A 25,377-nucleotide genomic window follows, 5' to 3' on the forward strand; every position below is an offset into this window, starting at 1 on the left:
GGACAGATCCACCAGTGTACTCTTGGTTTGTGGACTTGCTTACATCGTTTCCTGTCCATATCCGCTCCAGGAAAGACGACGTGCAGAACTAATTTATTCATTGCCTGTCGACGATCGTATACTTGTGCTATCGTGCTACATCATCGCCATCATCATCATCATCATCAGCAGCAGCAACAACGACATCGTCCTCTACCTTCTGCACATCTCTTATCTCTTATCGAACCGCGACAAAGTGCCACCAGCTCGTCGGCAGCGCCGTCGCGCCGATCATCTCCCGAGGCCATTACCTACAAGTAGCATAAAAAGATAAATGTTACATCGTGAGCAGCAGTAAAAAAACGACCATCGAGCACAGAGAACGAAGAAGGAAGCTGAGCAGAGTGCAGCTCACCCGAATTTATGAACCTTCAGTAGCGGATCAAAAGTCGTCGACATTATCGACATCGTCTTTTGCTACGCTTTCAACGGGAAAGGCAGACTGAGAGGACGGGTGGTCGATAAATTGTTTTCACCCCTTATGCATATTTATGACGGAATATCTGTCGCCCACCTTTTGCGTGGGTTTACTTACATTTCTCGCTCTCCGCTTCGCCGCCTTGTGCCTTGTGTTAAAGTCCTTGAGAAAAGGACACATCCGACCTCGAAGTCTTTATCGCTTTCTGAAAGACTCACCCGCCCTCCGGTAGTCAGAAAAAGGATGGAAAATTGATTCGTCAATAAAAAAAACACACACACACACCCAAAACTGGAAGAGAATTGAACAACAGGCCGCCCAAAGTCATCCTTGTGCCTGGAATGCTTAAAGTGTACCAGTTTGGCTTACTGAAGCTCCACCTATCTGGGAGGGAAGAGAGCGTAAAAAAACCATGTAATTCCCTTTCACTCACCTCTCTCCAGTGGCTGAGAAAATGGCTAGCAGGCCATGACCGTGTGATGATGAAACCGACCCACACACTCTCACCCACATAATCGACCAATGATGTGGTGCCGAAGTGGGAACACACACACACGCACACGCCTCCGGAAGAAAAACTGCATCATAAAGATGTTGTTATCCGGAGCGATAAAAAAGAGCCACCACCCACCCACCCACCCGAAATCGACACTTCGTCGACAGTCGGGCCGTGTCGGTGTGCGGCGTGTTTTTTGGTCCCATTTTCCCGCCGCTTTACGGCTGAAATCATTTAGAACCACTTAGCACGTGTGTGTCCGTGTGCCGGTGTGTCAATTGAGGGAACGTTTATTTCCGATGTTTTCTGCGGCTGAATATGCGCTGACCCCCGTACGGAGGGAAGGGGGACAAATTGGGCCAAAACGGAGGGCGTTCAGGCGGGGTCAAACATGATGTCCGGCCTTGGAGCTTTTGCGTTCTGACAGGATGAGGACGCAGTAGGGTAGTTTTCTTTTATGGCGGCGTCTGCAGGATGCAATATTGTTGGGATATGGTTCTGTTTGAGGGGAGCAGATGGCAGAGCGAAGAATGGAAAAGGTGTTTTGCACAAATGGATGCAATAGCGTTTGTTGTTTTATAGTCTTTGTATAACATTTGCCATTGTTTTATTTCCTGTTTGTGTTCATTTGGCGTTTAAGATAACAATGTTCCATGAGTCATAATTGGAACTTAATTGGCAAAGCTAAAACCATCGCAAGGGAATACATTTGTGTATTACATGTTGCTATACGATAATTTTACTAAAATTCTAATAAGAAAGAATATGGAGTTGTTCAAATAAACATTAAATAATTATTTATCGTTTTTAAACTGTCTCAAACAATGTAAAAAAGTATTGCAAGAAGCAAATATTATTGCTTATAGTATTGTCAAGATATAAAAAATACATTAAAAATCAAATGAAACAATATTTTAATGCAAAAAAAGTCATGATAACTCTAGATTTAAAATATATTAATGAAGGATTTAAGTTAAGCATTCATTTGAAAAATCAATTATTGTTAAATCTACTCAAGTATCTTCCTTCGTATGTAAACAAAAATTGTCAATGAAATTCATATCTAATTTCACATAGCATAAAAAACCAGCTAAGAGTAGAAATGTTCAGTTTCTTTCCAAACCGAAAAACCTTTCTTTTTGTCATTTTATTTTCATATGCTAAATGGTTTTACATCCCTTTTAATAATATTTCCCTGAACTATCTTGGTTGTCACACTTATGTAGGTCATATTGAAATCATGCAAGTATTACATTTCAACCACACAGAACGTAGGAACCAACTATAGCATCAAACCGCAGCAACATTTCCCTTATCTCCGTCCTGTTTTGCATGCAACCGTACGCGCCCACCGAAGCGCACCGCAATACATCACAGGGCAAACCGAAGGGAATCCGATTGAATAGTGCACGCAAAACCCGTGCTCACTTTGCTCGCTCGACAAAGCAAATCCAAATCAAGCGACCCTACACGTTATGTACTTTCCGATCGATTGCATTTCCATCTCCTTGCTGAAGTCCTTACTGAACGCGTCGCGGTCACGCGCTTCCCGTTTCCCAGGTGAACCGCGAAGACTGTTTGTTCCACATCAATGTGTCTCTTCGTGTATGTGTGTGTGTGCAGCTTACATGGAAAGCGTATAGATGATGGGAAAACAAACCCACTGCAACATGCTGCTTCTGCTGTTGCTGCTGAGTTTGCATTAACCCTTTCATGTCTGAACGCTCCTTCGTTGTGCTTCCGCGAAACACATCGCTTATGCGCTCTCCTTGTCACACACCTACACCATTCCCTTTCAAAAGGAAGGCACCTCGGGAAGGCCTGTCCCCCTGAAGGCACTCCTGATGCAGAAATTGGAAATGACAACATGCACATAAAATTTTATTGCAATTGCGCGCTATAATGGTACAAGCTGTTTTGCTTCCACCGCGACGTGGTGTGTGTATGTGTGAGCTTGCGGTACTCTTACAACGATGGAAGTATTCCCCACCTATCTGGCGTTTGTTTTCCCGCAAACCCACAAATACCTGAAGCTCTTCGTTGGTTATTTCTCAAGCAAAACCTAACCACTGTGAGGGCCAATTGGTTCAATTTGTCTTTTTTTCAATTTTAATCCACCCGGCTCACAGTTGGAAACACACCTCAGATGGGGAAAGCAAACTGATTGGTTTGTTCTTTCGTTGTTTTTTAAACACACAAACATATATTTCTTCTTGAGGAAAATTGAATTCCACAACACACCTCAACCCCATCGCCTGGGTTGCTGTGTGGAGCGTCTTCGGTGTGTCCTCAATGGGGGAAAGCAATAAGGAAAGAGTCTTTTTTATGCTTACGTCCACCAGTAAGCAGAAGGGTAGAGAAAGTGCGAACCACAAATGGCCATCGAAATGGCCGCTGAGCAGCAAGGGAGGGAAAAGGAAAAGAATGATATTAATAGAAATTTATGATAATACCATTTAATATTTTAACGTTTCTATTTACCGAACGATTCCGCATGGGCTGCCTGCACTACGAACAGAAGCTCTCGTTGTTTTTTTTTGTTTTTAAACCCAGCAGTGCCACACTCGCCTGCTGCCGCCTAATGGTCAGGCATCATGTGGTATTTGGAGCGAAAACTAGCTTAAGCTGACCAGCACGCCCGATTGCTGTGCTGTCCTTGCGTTCGGTAATGCTTATCCACACCGACAGCTGCGGGGACAGCTACAAGGCAAGCTCACTGTGGGCCACGTGCAGAAGCACCGCACTGGATCGGTAGTGTTCACCCTGTCGTGGAAAGTTGCACCAGCCTATTAGGGATGGGATGTAAAATTGTGTCTAATAACCAGGTACAGCAGCGAGAGAGAAAGCACGAGACACAGAGAGAGAAGAGCAGTGAGCCAGATTAATGTTTATCCTTACACCAGCCGGTGTCCCGACGGGAAGGATGCACTTTCGAGTGAAACATATTTTACACACACCCGCACACTCATGCCCCGCACCACTCTTTTCACCACAGACGTACCCGACATCGTGTGCCAGGAGTATGCCGTGCCGCACATGCAGGACCTCATACCGAAGATACCCGGCGGGTACGTGAGCGTACGGCTGACGCCACCGACGCTGAACAACATCTTCCCGAAGCCGCCGCCCGTGCCGCCCCCGCCCGAGAAGTACTACGCCGCGACGGCCATCTGCAAATCGTCCACCACCCCAACGACACCGTCGAACCAGCAGCAGCAGCAGCAGCAGCAGCAACTGAACGCCTACAGCGACCTCGATCTTGGCGTGTCCGATGACGATCTGCAGCTGAGCGAGTACCCGCGCGACAAGCTGGTGATAGTGGAGAAGCTCGGCTGCGGTGCGTTCGGCGAGCTGCACCTGTGCGAAACGAAAGGATACAGGTGAGTGTCTTGCAACGCATTCCAATGCAACGCGTTGTAGGCGCGCTTCGCATCATACACCGGCTAGTTTAACTTTAGGCGCTTTTCTCAGCGCCGAACTGGAAACGATTAATTGGAAAGTTTTGCTCCATTCCGCAACGCACCCTACATTGAGGTTGTGTTAGTGTGTGCTCACACGAAACAAAGGATCCTGGAGGGTTTGTGCTTTGCTCGCGGTTTTGTTGCAAATTATTGCTCGATTATCCTGGGCCCGCTTCCGTGTGAGCGTACATGTGTAATTCAAAACTGCACGTCCCGCCATCGATGTATGCCATATAGTGCAGTGTGAGCCATTGGAGGGGAATTAACTAAACCGAGCTGTACGCAAACTTTGGCCGGGTGTTTTGAGTGGAGCTTGCATTAAAATAAGCTCAATCTTGTGCCCTCCCCAGTCTCGAAATCGAATCCAGCGCTTTTGGAACGAAGTTCCAGGGCGGAAGAGGTTCACGCGCCAAAACGAAGCGCAAACATTCTGGGACGGGTTGCGTTTCGTCGTTATAACAAGTAAATTAAATAAATATTTAAAACCATTCAACTACAGCAGTACGTACAGACGTGGCAGAGCAAGAGAGGTAGAGCCGAGTGAACCGTGCGCTCGAGTGAAACTTTCTCCTAGCGGAAGTTATCCATGTGACGTGTTTTTTTTGTCTCCTAAATCTCCTCCAACACCCTTCTAGGAGAACTTCTAGGTTGCAGCCGAGTGAAGTTGGTCGTTTGCATTTTGCAGTGGTGTGCCAAACCGGGTACCGAACGATATCCCGCCGCTGTACTGCGTGTGTCCTTGCTATGAGACACAGTGGAGCGTCAAACTCGGTGCGCAAATCGGGCGAGGGCAACTACACGGCAAACACCACCCCTTTCGAGCTGCTTCGGGGGAACATTCTTGTCCCCGCGTACAATGCACCACTCCTGCGCTGATGAATAAAAGAGCTGCACGAAACTTTGCCGAACGTCCGTCCGGGACTGACTCCGGCTTGCTGGAGTGTGCCGGCACTGCACGAAAACAACGCCACGAGCTGGACCTCCGGTTTGCTGTGGCTGGGTTCTTCCTGGGTTGGAATGAATGTCCTGCACTGGAAGGATTTGGCACCGTTCACTCTCACCGTACCTCACGGACTCGCCGTGCCTGTGCTTTGTCGGACATTGAGGGAAGTGGTAGGGTTAAAACCGGACATGAACTACTCGAGCTTACCGAGTAGCCCCACGGAGCTAGAAGAAGAATCAACTGGGCCATAGGAGAAGGACAGGGTTCTGCATTTTAAATATCAACTCTCGACTTGTTTACAACGGTGCTGGGCAGATCGACCTCGAACGAAGTACCACAATGAGCCCGTGGCCCGTCCGTTTGGGTGGTGGGTGATGGGTGTCCTCCAAACAAAACTCCTCTCTCCCACCCGTAGTGCATTCTGCGACAACTTCGGTGCGGTCTTTGGACGGTGAAAAAGGAATATTCACCAGCTGGTTTCGTTGGCCCCGGGTTTTACACATACACACAGTGCCACACACACACACACAGTATGTCATTTAAATTTCATTGCCTGTGCGATGATTACTTTTTTTCCTCTTCTCCTTCTACTTGTTATTAAAATATTTAAATCGAGATTAGAAGGATAAGCTTCGACCGCAGACGGTGGACAGGGCGAATTGTTACATTTTATTTCTGGGGCGTTGCATCCCGCATGTTGACATGCACCATATTCTTGCTTCTGCTCGTTGTGTCTTTGCCATATTGGCGAAGCTTTGGAGCATACGAAAAGCACCCATGAGCCGGTAAAAAAAAGGAAGACAACTGTCCTCCAGCTTATGGTGTTCAATTTCTCATCCCGCGTTTTGCTGTGGGGACGGGGACACTTGAAGCTTCTGGTTGGGCTGGGGGTGTGTGTGTACCGGAACTCCTCCAACAATTATGAGCACTGTTTTACCAACGGCACACGGAGCCAAACGGTTGTGCGCAAACGATACGGGCGCCAACTTTTTGATAGCCTCCAGTTCAGCACGACACAACGAGAATCGGGTTTTCGTTTTGCCCGGAAGTAAGCTTAAGAATTCAAATCGAAACCGTTTGGCGGGGCTGGCCAAGTTTTTTACTTGGCAGTGTTTTGTCGTTGCTGTGTCGTTGCTTTTGGCGTACCACCGGACGGAATAAACTGAACTTTAGCAATCGAGTTGAATATTGAAACAGTTCCGGTTGGGAGAGGAGGGTTTGGTAGGTTCACTTGGCTGGAAAATCGCCACTACACGTCTGGAGGGACACAAGTAGGAAGTTTTGTGTAGTTTTGTGTGTTTTTTGTGATAGCTTTTCGTTCTTTTTATTGTAGCTTTTTTTCACAGAGTTTTGAGCAAAATGGAGATTTATTAATTTGTTAGAAACATCTCTTGAGCAGAAAAAGCTCTTAACAGGAACATTTATCTACAAATTTACTTATTCATTTTACCTTACCCATTTCAACCACAAATATATTGAGCTTCTCCTTCTGCTCATATCACCCAACTACAGCACGAATCTGGTGGCCGTCTCGACGCTGCGGCCAGGTGCATCCGATCACATGAAGAAGGAGTTCCGCTCGAAGGCGAAGCAGCTCAGCCGACTGAACGATCCGAACATTGTGAAGCTGCTCGGGGCCTGCCTGAAGGACGAACCGATCTGCATCGTGCTCGACTACAAGTTCAGCACCGATCTGAACCAGTTCCTGCAGGAGCACACGGCGGAAACGGGCTCGCTGGTGCAGCACAATTCCTTGAGGTGAGTCCACACGCTACAGTATTGTTTCGATTATTTCCGTTTATTTGAGGATAAAAATATACTTCATTATAACTTAGCGGCAGAAACACCAAAGCTTCTTTAGTCCCTTTACTGATTTCTACATTCACTTTAAGCAAACAAATACATTGCGTCCATATTTATCTTGATTGTGTATTCCAATTCACTTGAATATGTATGCTCCTTCGTGCCCGATTAGGGAAAATCAAAGACAATGGCCCGTTATCCACCTTTGCCCGACCATCTCAAAGCGAATATCCGGAATATCCCGACCACCAGCATGTCCATCAAAACCACCGTTCACTGCCTTGTGTGGTCATCGAACGACATTTACTGTGTGTCTCTCTTTCGCTCGGTTACTTAATCAAACCGATTGCTTTCGGTGCAATTTCTATGCGATAGGAGCTGGGGTTATTATCGCTGATCCGCCTCAACCACCGTCCGTCAGAGTCGGTCCGCCTGGGATCTCGGTCCAGCATGGAACAAAACTGATAGACATGTCCACGGTTACGTCCTGATCTCGCTGCACGTCGCTCCACGTTGACGGGGCAAGCCTCTGGCAAACCGCAAACGCGAAAGCTCCATCTCAAACCTCGGGATGTAACCGTGTGTCCATCCCTTTCCCACCGTCTGTTTGTCACGTCTTATCGCCCTGGTGACACTCTCAGGCCGGCAGCCCCATTCTTCCCCAGCGCTGGCTGCGTGACTTATTTCGTTATTCCGTGCCAGAAACCCGAACAAAACTGTGTGCATGGCATCGCTTGAGTCGAGACAAAACCCCGTCACCAGCATCAGTAGCATCATCATCATCATCATCATCGTTGTCGTAGCTGGTGGCATTGTGCATTATCTTTGTAAGATTAATAATTGATAGCTACACCGCAAAGGCGAACAGCGGCAGCAGCAGCAGTGCAACAGTGCAGTCAGGCGGCTACAGATGTACAGCGCGGTCAGACAGCGGACCTGTCCGGTGCAGTATGGTTGTGTTGATCCTTGTACAGACCCTCCTTTCCCCCCCCCCCCCCATTTCACCGCTTTTTAACTGCCATTCCGTTTTGGGATTCGTCAGCAGATAAGGAAGAATATGCTACCAAACCGCATTCTTCGGGCGGTGGTTGGGAATTTGATTGCAACCGAACGGGGGCGCCCGAGAGCAAGGCGAAGTGTGGTGGTATTATAATATTACACGAGGCAACGATGCTGGGTTGACACAAAATTTTATCCCATCTCCGCTGCCGCGCGCTCCCAACACGTTGCTGACTTTCCGATTCCCCCCCCCGGAGTCAGGCTTATCCACGCTGCGACCGAGCTGGCGGGAGTGACCTACCCCTAGGAATGGTGTGTCGCACGACGATACGAGCAAAGTGGCCCGTTTCAAGGTCCACCGTACCCGATACATGTGCACGATACCTTCGCCTGGGTGCGAGCTGTGTGAGTTTGTTTGTCCGTGACCGGGCTCACGGCTTCGCTTCAACACCAGCGCTCTCGCAAACGCCCTGACAGCGTTTCACGACGACCACTCTCTGGTGCATTCGAATGGAAGCGATTTCTTTAGGCCACGGTTGTTGTGTTGCCTTCCAGCAGGCACGGCGAGCAGTAAGCGCCACACCCACTGCCTCACACACGTTCGATAAGCTCAACCTCGAGTGAAACATTTCCAAGCACTATTGCCAGCTTTTGCTCCATTTTTTCACCTCCCCCGCAACAGCGCTTCCTGTACAAGCGGGAGAAATTAAGTTTATAAATTTAAGGATTTTCGTAGCACGGTGTGTGTGTGTGGTGCCATGCTGCAAACTGCAACCGCGACCGGCTTAATGGCCACTTCAGGGAGCAAGCGAGAGGAAAACTGTGTCGAGAATGGCTTTTGCTGTTTATATATATATGTGTGTGTGTGTTTTTTTAAATGCATTCGTGCACCACAGCGCTCGTGGAAAGCTAACTGCTTTAAGTAATTTACAATGCCACTTTTTCCGTTCTGCCACCCAACCGAAAGCCTTCCATCGGGTGGCGGCCGAAGTTGTTATGACAATGGATAGTTCCCGCGGGGCAGCGGGAGAACGGCTTTGAGCAAAACTGTGAGATATGTTTATGTTTTTCCACCTTTTTTTTTGTTTGCTTTTTCAACACGCTTGTTGGTAATGTTCAACGTGTGATAAAGTAGTTTAAAATGGCTTCTCAATGGTATTAACACAATATAAGCCACACGGTTCGTCGAACAAGCGATACGCCGAGCAATTGTAGCTTTTGCTCGCACGAATTATTTGTACCATTGAGTGTTTGAATGGGACAACGGGATAATTTAGCGGAAGAAGACTTCACAATGTGTTCGTTTAGACGTGTTTCTAACGTGATTTTAAAGGTTAATTAAATTATTTCAATTAAAAACAACTGCTTCATTACCTTCAATTCTATTTTACTCCTAAACAAATGCTATTCTCGTACATCTATTTATTTATTTATCATTATGCGCCTAAAGGTATGCAAATATCATAGCTTAACTAATTATTTTTCATTTCTTTCGACTTTCTAGCTACGGGTGTTTAATTTACATTGCCACTCAGATAGCCTCCGGAATGAAATACCTAGAACAGATGAATGTAGTGCACCGTGACTTAGCAACAAGGTAAGTTAAATTTCAATTAATTTTTATAAAATAGTTTTGGGCCTTACTGTTTAAAGCTTTTATCGAAAATAAGGTTTGTTTGATTGGTTTCTTCGCGAAAAATCAAATCGAAGTAAATGTGTAGACTCTACGGAAAATAGAATTACACAGCTCAGTTTACGCCTACAGGTATGCAATCGAATTATTATTCTCAATCTACAAACTGGTCGATTCAATAGTGTAATGATAGGCGTGATAGTTTGAAGGTTCATGATCAGTTAAACTGAATTATGTTCGCATGTGGGCCGTCCGGCCATACAAAGAACCGTTGCTAGCCCGTTGTAAATCAAATAATGGTGCTGAATGTTCACCCGTTTTCTAAGCTTTAATGGAAAAACAAGAAAAATCAACTCAAACAGTGACGAATTGGGTAACAAATATTTCACTCATCAAATGTGTGAAGTGAGTATGAAGGTCAGACATACTATTTTGTCTTTAACTCACTAAGCAAGTTATTTTGAAGAGCACTTTGCATACCTTCAGGCGTCTCGATATCTCTTAGCGATTCTTCGGAATCCCAACCGGTGCAAACGCATGCTGGTAAAATCCGTCTCAGACTAACAGTAGCTGCTCTGCAGGAGAGTAAATCACCGACGAGGAAACGACAGTGATTGTTTATCTCGAGATTGAATTACGTCTAATTGGAATCGTATCGCGTTCTCCAGGAGCGAAAGCGTCAACCTTTGACGAAGTGCACCAGAACTATAGCTTCTTGCGCAACGAGTTATAATGCACAAATCGCGTACAGCTTTCCAACTACTAAGTGGCATTTATTTAGGGCGCCGTTAAGGAGGACGGGATCTGTGTGTTGTTTCCTCCCTTTCCTTGATTGGCTTGCTTTCGACTCACCAAAAGAACAAACACATCTCTTTGGGGACTCGGAAAAAAGGATTCGGCAAGCTTCCGCCACCGAAGCAACCGTTTTTCTGTGTCTTTTGCATACTCTTTGCGTTCCGTGTCGATTTACTAAACTGTTTCCGCGCGTCCATCCTCCCTGACTCGGAACACTTCTCCCCGTTCCATGGAAATCAACTTAAAAGGGCCGCAAAAGGTTGGAATGGTCGTGCTTCCGGAAGCAGGAGTGCGAGCAGGATTGGAAGGTGTCTGGGTCGAGTAATCTTCTCGATGTTTGGGCGTTTTGCATCAAACACTCGCTCGTAAGCTTCTCCCCCATCATCCATCCCGCCCCGCCCGGGAGCTAATGGATTCCGCTTTGCACAAACTCTATTATTTATTCAAATGATTTGCTAATGCACTTTTCACACCCCGAGACCAGCGAGATAGCGAGCATAGCGTGCTTGGAGCGAGCCGAGCTTCTGGTTCGGTGCCGCACTACCGGTTATCAATCGCGACTTCGTGCAAAGAAGCGGCCACGGTGGCCAGCTTTTTCCGATACGGTTCCTCACAGGGAAAAGCGTCTACACAGATCGAGAGAAGGAGAGATACAGGGAGAGAAAAGAAGATAGTACGATAGACTTTCCATGGGTAAAGTGGCAAGATGATCATCACGGATTTAGCACCGGAGTAGGGAGGAAAATTTTCCAATTTTATTTACCACCTACCGGCGCTGATAAATGAACAACCGGCGGAGGGAAGAGTATGGACAACAGAGAGAGAGAGAGAGGCAGAGCTAGCGACAGCGGTGGCTGAAACTGAGTCACGGAAATAAATCACTATCATAATCATTACCGAGGGCGGTAAAAGCTCTCTCCTCGGAATGATGAAGCCAGCCATTGTGGACTGTGGCGTGGCGCTGGTGGCTGTGGCGGTAAAAATAAAGCAAATATTATCTACTTTTGCCAACGCTCCAAGCTAGTGACTTTAGCCGTCCTCCCGTTCCCATCGCAGAACAGGTGTGGAAAGCGCTTTCCATCTAGAGTGGGTCGTACACACAAACACACAAAAAAACGCGCTGAAACCCCCCTCCAAAACGAATATCCATTCCAACACCTCGTGTAAATGGACGAAATGGCAGCAAAAAAAGTGTAAGAAAAAAACAGAATCAACTAAAACCAACCACCCAGAACGCTGGTGCACCCCATCACTGTAAAGGATTTCAAGGGATGGTGTGCCTTTTTTCCGCTTCACTTCTTCGCCATTCTTCTCGCACACCAAGTCAACAGATTGCATAATGATGGCCAAGCACCTCGCACCACGACGAACAAAAAAAAAAAAGGAAATGGATGCTCACATAATGAGGTCCATTCATCTCGTCACCTGACAACACCTTGGCACGGCTCTTAGCGGGATGGGCGGAGGGTGCAAAAAACAACGCCCGAAAAAAGAATAAAATCCCTCCAAGTGGCCCGGTAGAAAGATCCCGTAGCGTAGCGAATTTTACAGCGCCCGCCCTGGGTGACACAGTCGGAAAATAATCATAATTCTCGGCGGGGGTGGCTGTGGCATAGCCCGGGGCGGGAGAGGACGGGGAAAAGCAGAAAAAACTTCCGCCGACAGACGAAATGAATGTTGCTTTCAGTGGCGTGATAAATCAAAAGTGAGATGTAGACCAAAAAATAAAGGGATAAAAAAGTTAAAGGGAAATAACGATGGAAACGGAGAAAACACTCAGCCATTGTTCGTGAGGGTGGTGGGTGGTGTTAGGAAATGTAGAAAAATGTTTCAATAGCATTTGAAAGTGAATATGTTAGCAGGTAGGATTGAAAGTGAAAATCATTGAATCATTTTATTATGGATTTTATGGAAGAAGTTTTAAGAGCATAAGGAACTGGCAAAAGCAAGGAATTGCGTTCCCTAACAAAAAGAGAATATTTTACTTTGTTAAAGAAGATAATTTAACAATTTTAATCTTTATTTAATTGAATCTGTTCTGTTTGGATTTTTTTTTAACATCTGACACCAAAATTTGCATTCTAAGGATGCAGAACATTTGTAAAATATTATTTTTATGTTGCTAATAAGAACGTTGAATTCTACGATAAAGTTTAATTTAAAGCTTCTAAATGTTAATACGATTTAAAACATTAAATCCTTTTTTGTCGTGTGTGTCATGTTGTCAAAAGTGCAGCAATGACGCCTCAAAAATTACTTTCAGCAAAAAAATTAAGAGCAACGATTCGAGCGTGTTTTGTTTCACCTCCAAGGATTCAGCATTTCAAGTCTATCAGTCACTTTCCCAAACTTGATCCAGGAAGACCGATAGTTGCAGTTGCTTAGATACCACAGTTGGTTATTTTAATATTTTCTGCTGATTAATACAAATAATAGTTCTACAAACATCCAAAGACACCATTTAAAGACCATTAATATATTTTTTGTCCATCGCTTCAATCGTTCCCATTTCGATCGAGTTTGGGAAAGTGATTGATACTAATTAACAGGGTTTTCCAGGGATTCTCATAGTTGTGGGACATTTCCTTGACTCATTCTTGTTGGAAATGAACTGTTATGATGGAAATTGGACTTTTGGCACCCTTTTTGGACAGGCTGCTTGTAAATTCCTATCGGATTTGTCCAGCAAGAGTGCTATAGAGTCCAATTCCCATTACATTAAGTTCATTTCACCCAACAAAGAGTCAATAAAGTGTCCTGCAGCTATGAGAACTCCTGGAAACCCTTGTAATGTTCTTTATATAAATAGTTTAAATCTGAAGAAATGGCTTTAGATATTTTGTGGTATTTTCGTTAAGTTGATTAGAGCACTAAAATAGTGTAAAGTACTCGATGTATAGATAGATAGCAGCAATGCAGTTAAATACACTTTTTTACCATAGACAGAGTTGAACAAACGAGCTAACTTTCAAACTTGTTTGAACTCGAGGTCCAATAACCAGATAATAAGACCTCAAGTTTATTCTATTCCGTTAATAATTCAATCCATATTTTTCGACGAATCTAATTGGATCTGTTGTATGATGTAAGCAAACTTAATATTCAATATACGAATTACTGCGAGTCAAACGTATTTTCCTGTTACATTGTGCATTCCAATTAATTGGCACTGATGTCAAGTATTACATTTAAATGAACCTGCACTGTCGTTGTAACTAAACTCCAAGGCTGTTCATTATGCAAAACTTTTCTACTCATGACAATTGAATAATGAGTGACTGTTTTGTAAATCCACCAAATAAACTACCAAATCCACCCAAACCAACCGCCCACACCGCAGCTCATCAACAGAGTTCGGCGTACAATCAAAACCGGGGTAATTTAGTACATTCTCTGCACTCGAGACTAGAAATAAACCACAAAGCATAATTGTTGACAGTTTCTGCGCCAAGTGCTGTCAGCCACAGCTAGACGGGCATTATTCATTAACCGGCTCGTCTAGCTGCTGCGGCCTAATCGTCCCTCCGCGCCTCTCTTGCCGTGCATACATTTTTCGTCATACCACATAGTTTTATCTTCCACTCACTATCGCTCACTGAAAGCAAACCAACCAACTCTACCTGCAGTAGAGAGTTTGCGAAGAGCAGGGGTTCGTGGGTCGATCGTGTAACATTTCGTGTCAAGCGTTCATAAATCCTTAAACAAATAAAAATCATCCAACCAACGAAATGGTTTATCCTTGGGCCCGTTTCCCTCCCTTTGCCCTGCGCCAAAAACGACCCAGAGTTGGATGAAAACTGTTTCTGATTCCACCGCGAATCAGCAAATTCAACCACCCTCAACACATAAAAATACGCTACATATTTAGCCCTCTGCCACCGTTTTGATCCGTTTGCCATGGTTCGTTGCAATAAAATTCAAATTTGACGCCCATTTTACCTCCACGCAAGGTCCAAAGGGTGGTGTTTAATACTGCTAGGGAGGGTCGATAATATACATAATTCTGATTTACCCCGTACCAAACCCCACGAAAGAGATTACATTTTAGGCAGCTCAAACGTGTGCAGAAAACGTTCGCCATATCGTTGCACAATTCAACACAATTACATGAAATTGAACATTCCTACGCATTGTCTTGCGTACGGCAAACGGTGTGTATAAATTAAATCCTAAACCATATTCCCAACCCCGGGGAACTCATTAATGGGTTCAACAAACCTACCAACTTCCGAGATGAATATTTCAAGCGTCCTCGTTCCCCCCAGCTTACCTGTGGTAGGTGTTTCCCTCTATTCGTTTTATCCCTTTCCAGGGGGAAAGGCACCGCTACACAATAAACGATAGCTAATAACAGTATTCTTTTCGGTTGGTCCACTGTTCCGATGCAATAGAATAATTGAGTTGAAGTGCTCACGAGATGACCATTTCAAGGGGACGCACACACGGTCATGAAGGTTGTAATGACGGGTGTAAATAACCAAGTGTGGGTTGGTGGGTGGGTTTTTTGGTAAGTTCGATCGGGTGTAATCACTATTACGCATGCACGCGCGTTATGCTTTTGTAAAACGGTAGTGCGAGAAGCGATTCTGGGTAGGGTTGGGTTTGGCTGTTTGAGAAAAAATCCTGTAAAACAGTATTAAATGTATTTATGTGCTATAATTTAAGGATTTTGGGGGATTTTATATTTCATTTTTTTATGTAAATAATTCAAACATCAATTAAAGAACCTTGAAACGAGCAACGAGCTTAGTAATTCCACACAATGACCACTCACCTGTGCCCCGCACAATCGTTAAAAAAGCATGTTCACTGCCTTGCCTCTGCTCCGGCTAACACAAACAAGCGATTACGCGCGCCTGTCGGTTAGTATCGATAGCAAATCGCACCTTTAATGCCCATAAGTGACCAACCATAATGCGCCTCTGCTTACGATAATGCTTTGCGATAATTCTTTGCTACCCACCACGACCACCACCACCAACAACAACACGGCTTAACGGCGATGCCCTTGACAAATCCTTCGCCAATGTGTGTACCAGGCTTTGTACGGCGCAGATTAGTTGCGAAGACGTAAAGCCTCAAATTTATGACACCGTGTCCGGCTGGGGCAACTCGTGGTTTTGTGCTCCACGCGAGCCATCTTCCATGTGCCATCTTCTTGCCAATCGGTGTTGTACTCACACGGAGATAAAGAAACGCAACAAATAGTACAAAGCCGTGCACAAGGATTGTACAAGGATGGAATGGATGCGGGAAGGGATGGTTTTATGTTGTCCATAAATTAAGCTACCCGAGAACAACAGCGTTTGTGAGCGTAAGCCTCAGGTGTTGCCACTGACAGCATCCAGCAGCCACGGGGCATCAGTCGGTTGGTTGCCATTTTCCGATCAATTACACCTACCCCAAACGCCGCAATAAGCGGTAGTGGTAGTGGCCTGCAATTGCGAATTAAAAGTGCTGCGAAACGGCATTCGCACAAGGCAGCATCATTCGCCCACTTCATCCATCACTGTCAGGCAGTGCGAGAGTTTGTGTGCCCTGTCAGGGACAGTTTAACACATCCAGCGAACACACGCACGATCAAGTTGCGCTGGATTGTCAGCGATTTTCACGTAACTCAATTTTCCGCTGTCCGTCCGAGTGGACCGGAAAGAGTGGAAAGTGAGAAACCTGTTTACCGAAAAATCCTGCCCCCCTTGGAAGTCCAATCCACACGCACTGATCAATCAGTTCGCCACATTTGGGAAACGCTTTCCACACTCACACTCCGTGTCGTTATTATTTAGCTATCGGCTTTTATATTTAATTTACGCTTCGCGTTCCATTCTACCGGATGGAGCTAATTTGGTCGCCTCCGGGGTCGCCCCCTCCCAATCGCTGGGGCGGTGTGACTGTGAGTGATTGGTGAATATTTACCTTCATCACCTGTCCAACCGCCCCCGCCGGGGTCGACTACTCGACGGTGAAATAATAAAACCGTTCGATTCTCATCAAACCGTCCGCTGGCTGGTAGTAATCCTATCGGGCTACTCTTGAAAAGTTGCACAAATTAATGGTTAAATTATGCAACAGGTTCCCCCTTGTTCCATTTTCCCGGACAGTTTTGTTTGAAGTGTGGTACATTGTTGCGCCAAAGGGGAGAGAGAGAGTGGCTGATGTTGTTGCTGCTGCTGTGGTAGCTCTCCAGCAACCGAATATGGTGCAAGCGCACCACACCACTTGAGCTGGGTTGAATTTCGTATGAAAAATGCATTTTTTTTTAAATTCCACTCTTGAACTGTGTGTGTGTGTACTGTGCTACTCTACCTGTTGATGCGATGGCGATAGATGAATGATGATTTTGTAGTTATTTGCAGATGGCTTTGTTTGTGGGAAAATGTGTGTTTCGGTCACGATATTTCAATGTAAAACAATGTTATTGTTTTGTTTTAAACTTGCTTCTTTACTATTGTTACGTCAATAGCTTGGATTTTTGTATTCTCAGGAGAATTATGATTTTTTTGTTGATATATGCATGGTAAGTTACATTTTTTTTTACGAATAAGTCTGGTGAAAATTCAGTTTAATTACATCAACAATGCACACTCAAATATGACATACATGATAGCATTTTTCTATCCATATTTAAATGTCTGTTGACCTCCCAATAAGCTGTAAAAATAAAAATAGTAACACTGAAAAACATTCGTCAATTAGTGACGGACAACACACATTCCAGTTTTGAATGTTTGAGGAACGTGTGACAGGAGCAGGCCAAACATTTTAATTTTTTTTTTTTTTCACTGACAGTATTTTAAACATCACCATAATATGAAATGACTCAATTTGTACTGTTTCAATCGAAAACCAAGAAAAAAGGAAATCATCAGTCTCTAAAACTTCGATTGCTATTTTTAATTATTATGAACGTTGTATTTTTGAAATGATTATATTTTCATTTCCTTTTATAGCAACATGTTGCTAAAATACATTGAAATACATAACACCATGATAGCTTTATAGCTCTTGTGGTTGACATGGTTCATAATAAATTATTTATTATTTTAGCGCAATGATTCATTCCTAGTATCTTTATTTTGATAAATATTCCAGATAGTCTTCATATGGGTATGAAAAATATAAACAAGATAGAAAAAGGAACCAAATTCTGTTTAAAAAAAAGTTAGTTTATTCTAGTAAAATTTAGTTTGTTTTCCAAAAGGTATTTTGGAATGCATGTTGTTTAATGCAGCTCGATTAGCAGAATGTGTTTGAATCTAAACATTTTTAAAGGACGCAAACGTTAGAAATGCAAGATCTAATCATTTTTACCAGAACAGTGTGGTTAAATTAGCAATTAGCTGCCCTTGTTCAAAAACACAAAAAATGAAACTAATCGACCGGGGATCATTTGGATCAACTCGTCATCGTGTGGAATCAGTTTAGCTTCTCATAGGCAAGCCACTTTTCTCGACAACTAGTTGAAAATGGAAAAGAAAACACACACACAAACCTTCTCATAATTGCAAACACATTCCAAACAATGATTGAAAGTAGCATTTGGCCCATTACGCTATTGCATAACATTCGAACGAGCTTACACAACGTTAGAATACGGTCTACCCAATGCTATCGATGAGAATTCCGCTCTGCTACACGGCAACCTGATCAGTAAATCATGCAACCTGCCACACCCTCCCCGGTGCATCACACTTGGTGGTTTTGTGCAAGGTTCCTTCCCACCTCCAGCCATGTAGGAAATGCCACACACTCTTCTGTTGCCTCCGTTGCAGCGTTTGAACGGGTTACACAATTTCATGCATTATTCAAACCACACATTCATACACGCGCTGGTAAAGCTGCAAGGATAGAAGAGAGAAAAAAAAAACAGTCCAACAGGCAAGCCCGGGTGACGGACACTACTTGGTCGCCTTTCAACACACCGCCGTTCATTTCCTATCGCGCTCACTTTCCAATCGCCAAACGCCGCTTGCTCACATTGTTCCTGTTCCACTTGTCGGAGCTTTTCCTCTTTGTGTGCGTGTGTGAGTGTATCCGTATGTGGGAAAGAGGAAAAACTCTTTTTTTTTGCTTTCTTTTGTGGAAAACCTGCATGTTGTTCAAACTGGCCACCGTGTCACCAGACACCACACCGCTGACCCCTCCCCGCAGCACCAGGGAGTGATGGTTTTGAATAATTTATTTATTTGCAACATGACAAAGGCTTTTTCTCGTCGAATCGGTCCGTCCCGGGCGATGGATGGGTGCAAATGTGACTCCATTTGCTTTCCCCTTTTTTGCCCCCAATTGTATGCTACAATTTCCTTCCACACGGTAGCTTTTTACCTCGTTTGATTGTTGTTGTTTTTTTGCAACGTAATTTTGACAAATGTCATTTCGCGCCGTTCGAAAATTTACTTTACTGTTTTATTTGTGAAGGATTTTACAGGGCGGCATTGGTGTCCTCTCTTTTGCTCCGTTTTTTCAACCTGCTGCTTCCGGCATGGTTTTGGCTGCAAGTGGGAAGAGAGGAAGTGGTCCAGCACACCACTGACTGACGTGTGACAATTCTGCGCGAACACACAGACAATTAACCACCAACACCACGGGGCCAGAGCTTCAGTATGTCCATTCGCATGACAGCGGAACTTGTGATTATGAATGCAATGTAGCTTGTAATTTTATTGCATCCTGCCACAGTCACCAAAAAAAAAAGAAAAAAGTGTGTTGAAACGTTTCCTTTTTCTGCTTGGATTATGCCAGTTTTATTATGTTCAATTCCAATTGGAAGTACCATTTTACATTACTTACTGTTTTGCTTATTAAGTTACTAGTACAATTTTATTTTTTGCAGTAAATTTAACTACCTTTAAATATTTGTTTCATTAGCATATTTTGTGCTTTTATGCTTTTGCTTCATTTTTTGTTTTATTTGGGATGAATGTACCATAAATTCCTTTATTTTTGGAATTAATTTAAGGTCCCACAGCGCTTAATTTCAAAGGTCAGAGGCTAAACACTGAACCATCAATATCGAAACTACGCTCCAAAAATCCCACAGCAGCGTAACAACAACAAAAAAACAGGTCCCATCACACGTCCACACACCATTTGCATCATTTGTTTTGATTACTTTCAATAATCTACATTGTGTGCGCGCGCGCGCGTAAACCTTACGATAATTTATTTTAATAATTCATGCCGAAGGCACAATCCAGCCAACAAGGGCACACACACACCGCGCTACGGCAACAAATTGGCCCGCGGCAAGGCAAAGCGGGCGAGGTTTAATTTGCCAAGGCGAATAATAGCGCCCGGGCCGGGGCCGGAGCCGGGCCACTTTTATGTGTATCCCATTTCTTCCCATTTATTTGAATTCATCCCCCCTCCCCCATTGCGGATCGATAATCGGGTCGAAGCCATATGGACACATTATCATCGGGAAGTTGAGATCGAAAGATGGTACGACGATGTGCAGCAACAATCAAGTGGTGTGGCAGGGGCAGGGAATGAAAGGAGAGAGAAAAACACGAAATTCCACGTTGTTTGGGGATCATCTCAAGCCACTCCCCCCCCCCCCCCCCCATCACCGCCACAGCGCGTGCCGTGTGCTCCCGCTCTGTCCGGGGCTTGTAGATTGCGATAATAAAATATCCAATCAAGAATATTGCACCATCGCCGGGACGGTTTCTGGTCACCCCCGGGGTCGACGCTTTTACTGCACGGTGCAGTTAAGCAGAATGCAGCACGCGGAAAGGGACGTGCCATCACGCCAAACCCATCGTTAGTGGCGAAATTAAATGCAAACAGAATGAGCCGACACAGAGAGAGAGGGAGAGAGAGAGGGGAAGAGAGAGAGAGAGAGAGAGAGAGAGAGAAATATACCATATTGGCCAGTCGTTTCTTTTAGTCCGACCGAAGTTGGATGGATGGACGGTTTTGTTTGAGGAAAAAGGGAATGTCCGTTCCAGGGGGTGATGATGCATTTGACCATTAAAAAGACCCGAAATGGCCTGCGCCACAGTGCAATCGTGTTGTGGTCGGTGGGGAGCATAGCATCGGCATGGTTTGGGGTTTTTTGGGTTTGTGTATGGACACACTTTAGCCAAGGGAATAAATTGTACCAATTGCCGATTTGTTTATAATTTATTTCTTAGTTTGAAAATAGATAACTTCATCCCATTTTAGCGAACTTGTTGACAATTCTTTAATGTGTATTTGCAACTGGAAGAACCAGTTATGAAGTGTTGTGGAAATAAATGCTAAAGAGTGAACATTTTACTTACATCTGGCTCAGTAATGGCCAAAATAGCATTCATTGTATTTTTTTTCTTTCTAAATGATCTTGTATCTTCTTTTAAATATGATCTTTATACATTTTATATTTAATTAGATTCTTTAAGCTATTAAAAAGGTTAAATGGTATCGATATTGCATACTTTCCGGCGATTATGCAAATTTATTAAGGTGCAATGACTCATCTAATTAATTTACTTTTTGACAAGCAAACAAAATACAGTACACTACGATACGATATTGCATTCCATGAGACATTAACCTAGCTTAGACAAGATTTAAACTTTTTTACAAATAAAAAAATATCATATAATATAACAACGATTGCATATTACATACCTTTAGAAATGAATGAAATGAATTGTTCACAACGTTTCAGTTTTGAAAGGTTCACACAACATCATTGTGTAAACTTTAAAAAAAGAAATTTTACGCCCCACACCGAGCTGGAATAACCACGCACTTCATATGCAATGTTGCATATCCTGCTGCTCCATAAGCAGTAGAATTATCTTGACCCGTTCACCTTATCAAACCCTCCATACCGTACCAAAGGCCCAAAATCGTAGCACAGCAACCGATCACGGCAACGGCCATCGGTTGCTGCGTCATACATCATACTTACCGTGGCTAAATTAAATAACGCATCCACTCGTCGCACCCGGTAACGAGGGAGAGAAGAGAGCGTCTGCTCTTCCCATGGAAGCAGCAGAACCGTCGGACTGTCGGAAATTATATTTCCGCGCCCATTTGCACACATTCAATAAGTGCAACTTTGGCCGATCACTTATACCAGTACCTGTGCAGTAACGTGTGTGCACACAAACCAGATACAATATGTATATTGGAATGAGCATCCTGGTCACGGTATCGGTGGAGTCGCCCGGCCCGATCCGCAGTGGAACGGAGATCTCGAACCGAAGTGGTCAATAATTTATAAATGTAAACCGTTCCATCCACTGGCCAGCCTCTGCTCCAAGTTGTGCTGTACGATGTTGCATTTTTGGGTTAAAATTAAGCCTCTCCCCCACATGCTCCCCCGTGCTTCACACACACCATCTAGATGAAGCCTTTTCTACCCGTTCGTAAAAGGGTTTCAGTAATTTCGTTCATATTTACCGTACCATTACACTTATGCTCTCAGGGTAACGGTCACTTCACATTGGCATTGGCAAACCGAAAAAGCCCCGGTGTGTGTGTGTGTGTTTGGGATGGGGGGACTCGAAATAAGTGCGTTTATTTATTTAGGATTTAATTTATTATATAAACGGTCTGTTCATTGGTCGCTCGCTCGACGTTCTGCTCGAGTGGTTATTAGGTGAGTTTTGGGCAAATTGTAAAAGCGAGTACAGGCATCTTCACGTGTGTGTGTGTGTGTCTGCTAAACTCCACAAATGGTTCACGCGTGTGAATGATGATGAGCACGGAAAGCGATACACGGAATCGATTTGGGGTAGGTGATGAACGATACCGGCGTGATAGGGGCATAAAATTTGTACCATTTTCGGAACGTAATCGAGCCCGGAGCCAGATTCTGGCCTGGAAGCAAATGAACGAATGGAGAGCGAGAGGGGAGGGTCCCTTAACACTGGACTGCTTTGCAAAGCTCATCGTACTCGTGTCGATTACAGTACCAGCACAGAACAGGTCCATTCTCAGGATGAGTATGGACGTACGGAAATTGATACGCTTACACTTCCTTGGGAATGAGTTATGTGGTATGGTGGTCGGCAGCGTTGAATAATTAATCTCGAGTGCAGTTGATTTATAAGCAGGCTCGGGCATTTGCAAACCGGGGAAAGGGATTCACTGGTATCTGCTGGTCATTGGAATTTCGCGAGTGGAGTTGTGCGTTTCGATCGATCTGCTAGCTCGAAGAAGGCAGGTGAAAAATGCCCAACCCTACAAGTTGCAATTGGCAGGCCACAGCCACAAAGTATTTACGATTGAGCCGTAAAACTTCCGATTAGAGCGCATTCGCGCGCGCTCACACATTGCATGCATAAGCTGCAGTCGGTTTTGGGGTTTTAGAATGGGATGGGGAAAAGTGGTTCCATGCTAAAATGAACCCCCTTTACGAAACCTCATACGCTGGAGAGTCAGGGGCCGATTGAAAAGCAATCAAATATTTTACCAAACCACACTGTGCACTATTAGGCAATATTTAATCTGAATGGGGATGACTTCTAATTGGGCTTATTGCAGTGCGCTCTTAGCTAACTTACTAACTTCTATGTTTTGTTTTTTTTTCTTCCACACCTTTTCATTCAACAGGAGTTGCTTAGTTGGACCACAGCTGGAGATCAAAATCTGCACACTAGGAACTGTGATAAATCGCATAGCATATCCTGCTGACTACTGCCACCTCGAAGGTGCCGGAAGACAATCACAACCAATGCCGATCCGGTGGATGGCCTGGGAAAGCGTACTGATGGTAGGTAGCGGTAGCATTACACTGTGTCCCGGCAAGACCAATTCTTCTTCCATATTATTCGTTTGCTTACTGTTACTTTTGCTTTTCGCTTTACACCCCATCAACAGGGCAAGTTCACCTCCAAGTCGGACGTTTGGTCGTTCGCCGTAACGCTGTGGGAAATTTTGACCTTCGCCCGGGAGCAACCGTTCGAGAATCTGAGCGACGACAAGGTGATCGAGAACATCGGTCACATGTACCAGGACAACAAGAAACACGTAAGTGGTGTAATAAATTGATTAGATAAGGGTGAGATAAATCACGAAGATGGATCGTGCAGGGCGAAAGCTGTGTTTAGTTATGTGGCTGAAATAGAAGCAAGTTTTGGTGCACTCTCTTTCGAAGTCGGGTTTGTTCCTTTTTTGTTTTGTAAGCTACGATATGTTTATGTCTTAAAATTTCGTTCTCATTTCTTGTTACATTTTCTATATTTTAAATTAAATTTCTTGTTTTAGTTTGCAAACCTTGCAAACCTTGCAACACCATGTTCCGCTTGTGGAAAATAACAGTTGAACAGTTTTTACTAACCCTAATGTACACATTCATGACAAATTGAATGGAACTGTAGCTGTAATGTACCAAGATAAAGGATGAAAAACAAAGAAAACAGCAAAGAAATCTCCCCCGAACCGGGAAGAGCAAAGTGGGAGCAGCAACAATGCATCAACCATTTTACCGACCGTGATCCCTTTCATTTCATTTGAAACACGTCTCGAAACTGGTGCAAAATGTGTTTCCCTGCTTCGTGCGATCGAATAATGGCTTCAGGAGATACATTTCAGAACAGTCTGTCTGTCTGTCTGTAAAGCTTTGCTTTCTTTGTTTCATCGTCCCTTCTTTCTTTCTTTCTTTTTTGTTGGTGCATTAGTTCGCACACAGGTTTCTTCTTACTGCATGGCGGCCCCGTTTTGGTGAAGCGCACTTGAACGAATATTGTCACTGGCAGCTGGCAATATCCTGCGTTGAATGATTCGCTTTCGCTGCTATTTTTTTTTTTTTTTTCGCTCTGTAATGCTTCACAACGATGTGTGTATTTTATTTTATTTCAAAGCCATTTTCCCCCTTGTGCACAGTATGAATCGGTGGTAATGGAAAATGGTAAGCGTAAAACTTACTCAAGCACGTCGAAATCCTTGGCCACGTCGTTGACAATGTGCTGTAGCGTGTCAGAGTTATCATGCTACTTATGAGCGAAGTTACACTTCTTTATGGTAATGTGCACAAGCTTCAATCACTTTCAAACTTAAAGCTCCCAAGCTTTGAGTGAATTCAATGAAAGAAAATGCAGATTTTTTATTCTTTTGAAATTTTTAACTTTTGGTAAAACAGACGACAAAGAAAAAAGATAACATACAGCAAACAACGACATCAGAATAGCTTCAAAATCTGAGGCGGAGTTGTGTTGATGTTTGAAGTATTGAAGAGACTAATAATTTATAAAAATCTTACCATCACTTGGCAATAGGATTGACATGCTGCAAAACAAGTTATCTTTTGGTTGTGCAAATGTTATTAGCAGATATTGTGTGCGATATAGGGCGGTCCCGTGGTAAAGTCGTCAACTCGAACGACTCAATAACATGCCCGTCCATGGGTTCAAGCCTAGAATGGACCGTGCCTCCGTAGCAAGGTTTGACTATTCGACTACGTGGTAATGAATTAAGTCTTGAAAGCTTATGTATAGGCCGCGGCATGTTCGCGTAGGACGCTACGCCAAAAAGAAGAAGAAGAAGCGTATGAGATATGATAACATTTCACCATTGAATAGCCAAAAATTTTGCAAAATTTCTGCTTGATTCCGCATTATTTGACTAATATGAGCCGAATAGACTATTTAATTGAATAGCCTTTGATTTTTTAGCTTAACCTCACTCTAAAATTACGCACAAAATGATGGACATCATTACACCGCTGATTTAATTATTGTTTATCAACCTGATTGTGACCCGTGTCCCGCCCTAAAGTGTCAATGGTAGTCTACCCGTGTTAAACACTGCCCCGTTGGGACATTCTATCCAACAAAACCCGAAAGCATCCTTCTC

At 44.1% G+C, this 25,377-nt stretch overlaps 1 protein-coding gene across 7 annotated transcripts in view; it reads left to right on the plus strand.

Moving 5' to 3' along the window:
- Positions 1 to 25,377, plus strand: part of LOC4578049 (discoidin domain-containing receptor tyrosine kinase B) — a 253,601-nt gene that overhangs the window by 219,188 nt on the left and 9,036 nt on the right. For 4 of the 7 annotated variants that reach the window (XM_061655109.1, XM_061655106.1, XM_061655108.1 and 1 more), the window contains 5 exons: positions 3,949 to 4,333; positions 6,870 to 7,115; positions 9,664 to 9,756; positions 23,137 to 23,296; positions 23,404 to 23,553. In XM_061655109.1, the coding sequence (XP_061511093.1) occupies positions 3,949 to 4,333; positions 6,870 to 7,115; positions 9,664 to 9,756; positions 23,137 to 23,296; positions 23,404 to 23,553 (1,034 nt within the window). Of the gene's footprint in view, positions 1 to 3,948; positions 4,334 to 6,869; positions 7,116 to 9,663; positions 9,757 to 23,136; positions 23,301 to 23,403; positions 23,554 to 25,377 lie in introns of all 7 variants that reach the window. The other 3 variants (XR_009765848.1, XR_009765849.1, XM_061655110.1) reach the window with 1 other exon arrangement.

Source organism: Anopheles gambiae, chromosome 3, assembly GCF_943734735.2.
Source record: "Anopheles gambiae chromosome 3, idAnoGambNW_F1_1, whole genome shotgun sequence".
Classification (NCBI taxonomy): Eukaryota; Metazoa; Arthropoda; class Insecta; order Diptera; family Culicidae; genus Anopheles; species Anopheles gambiae.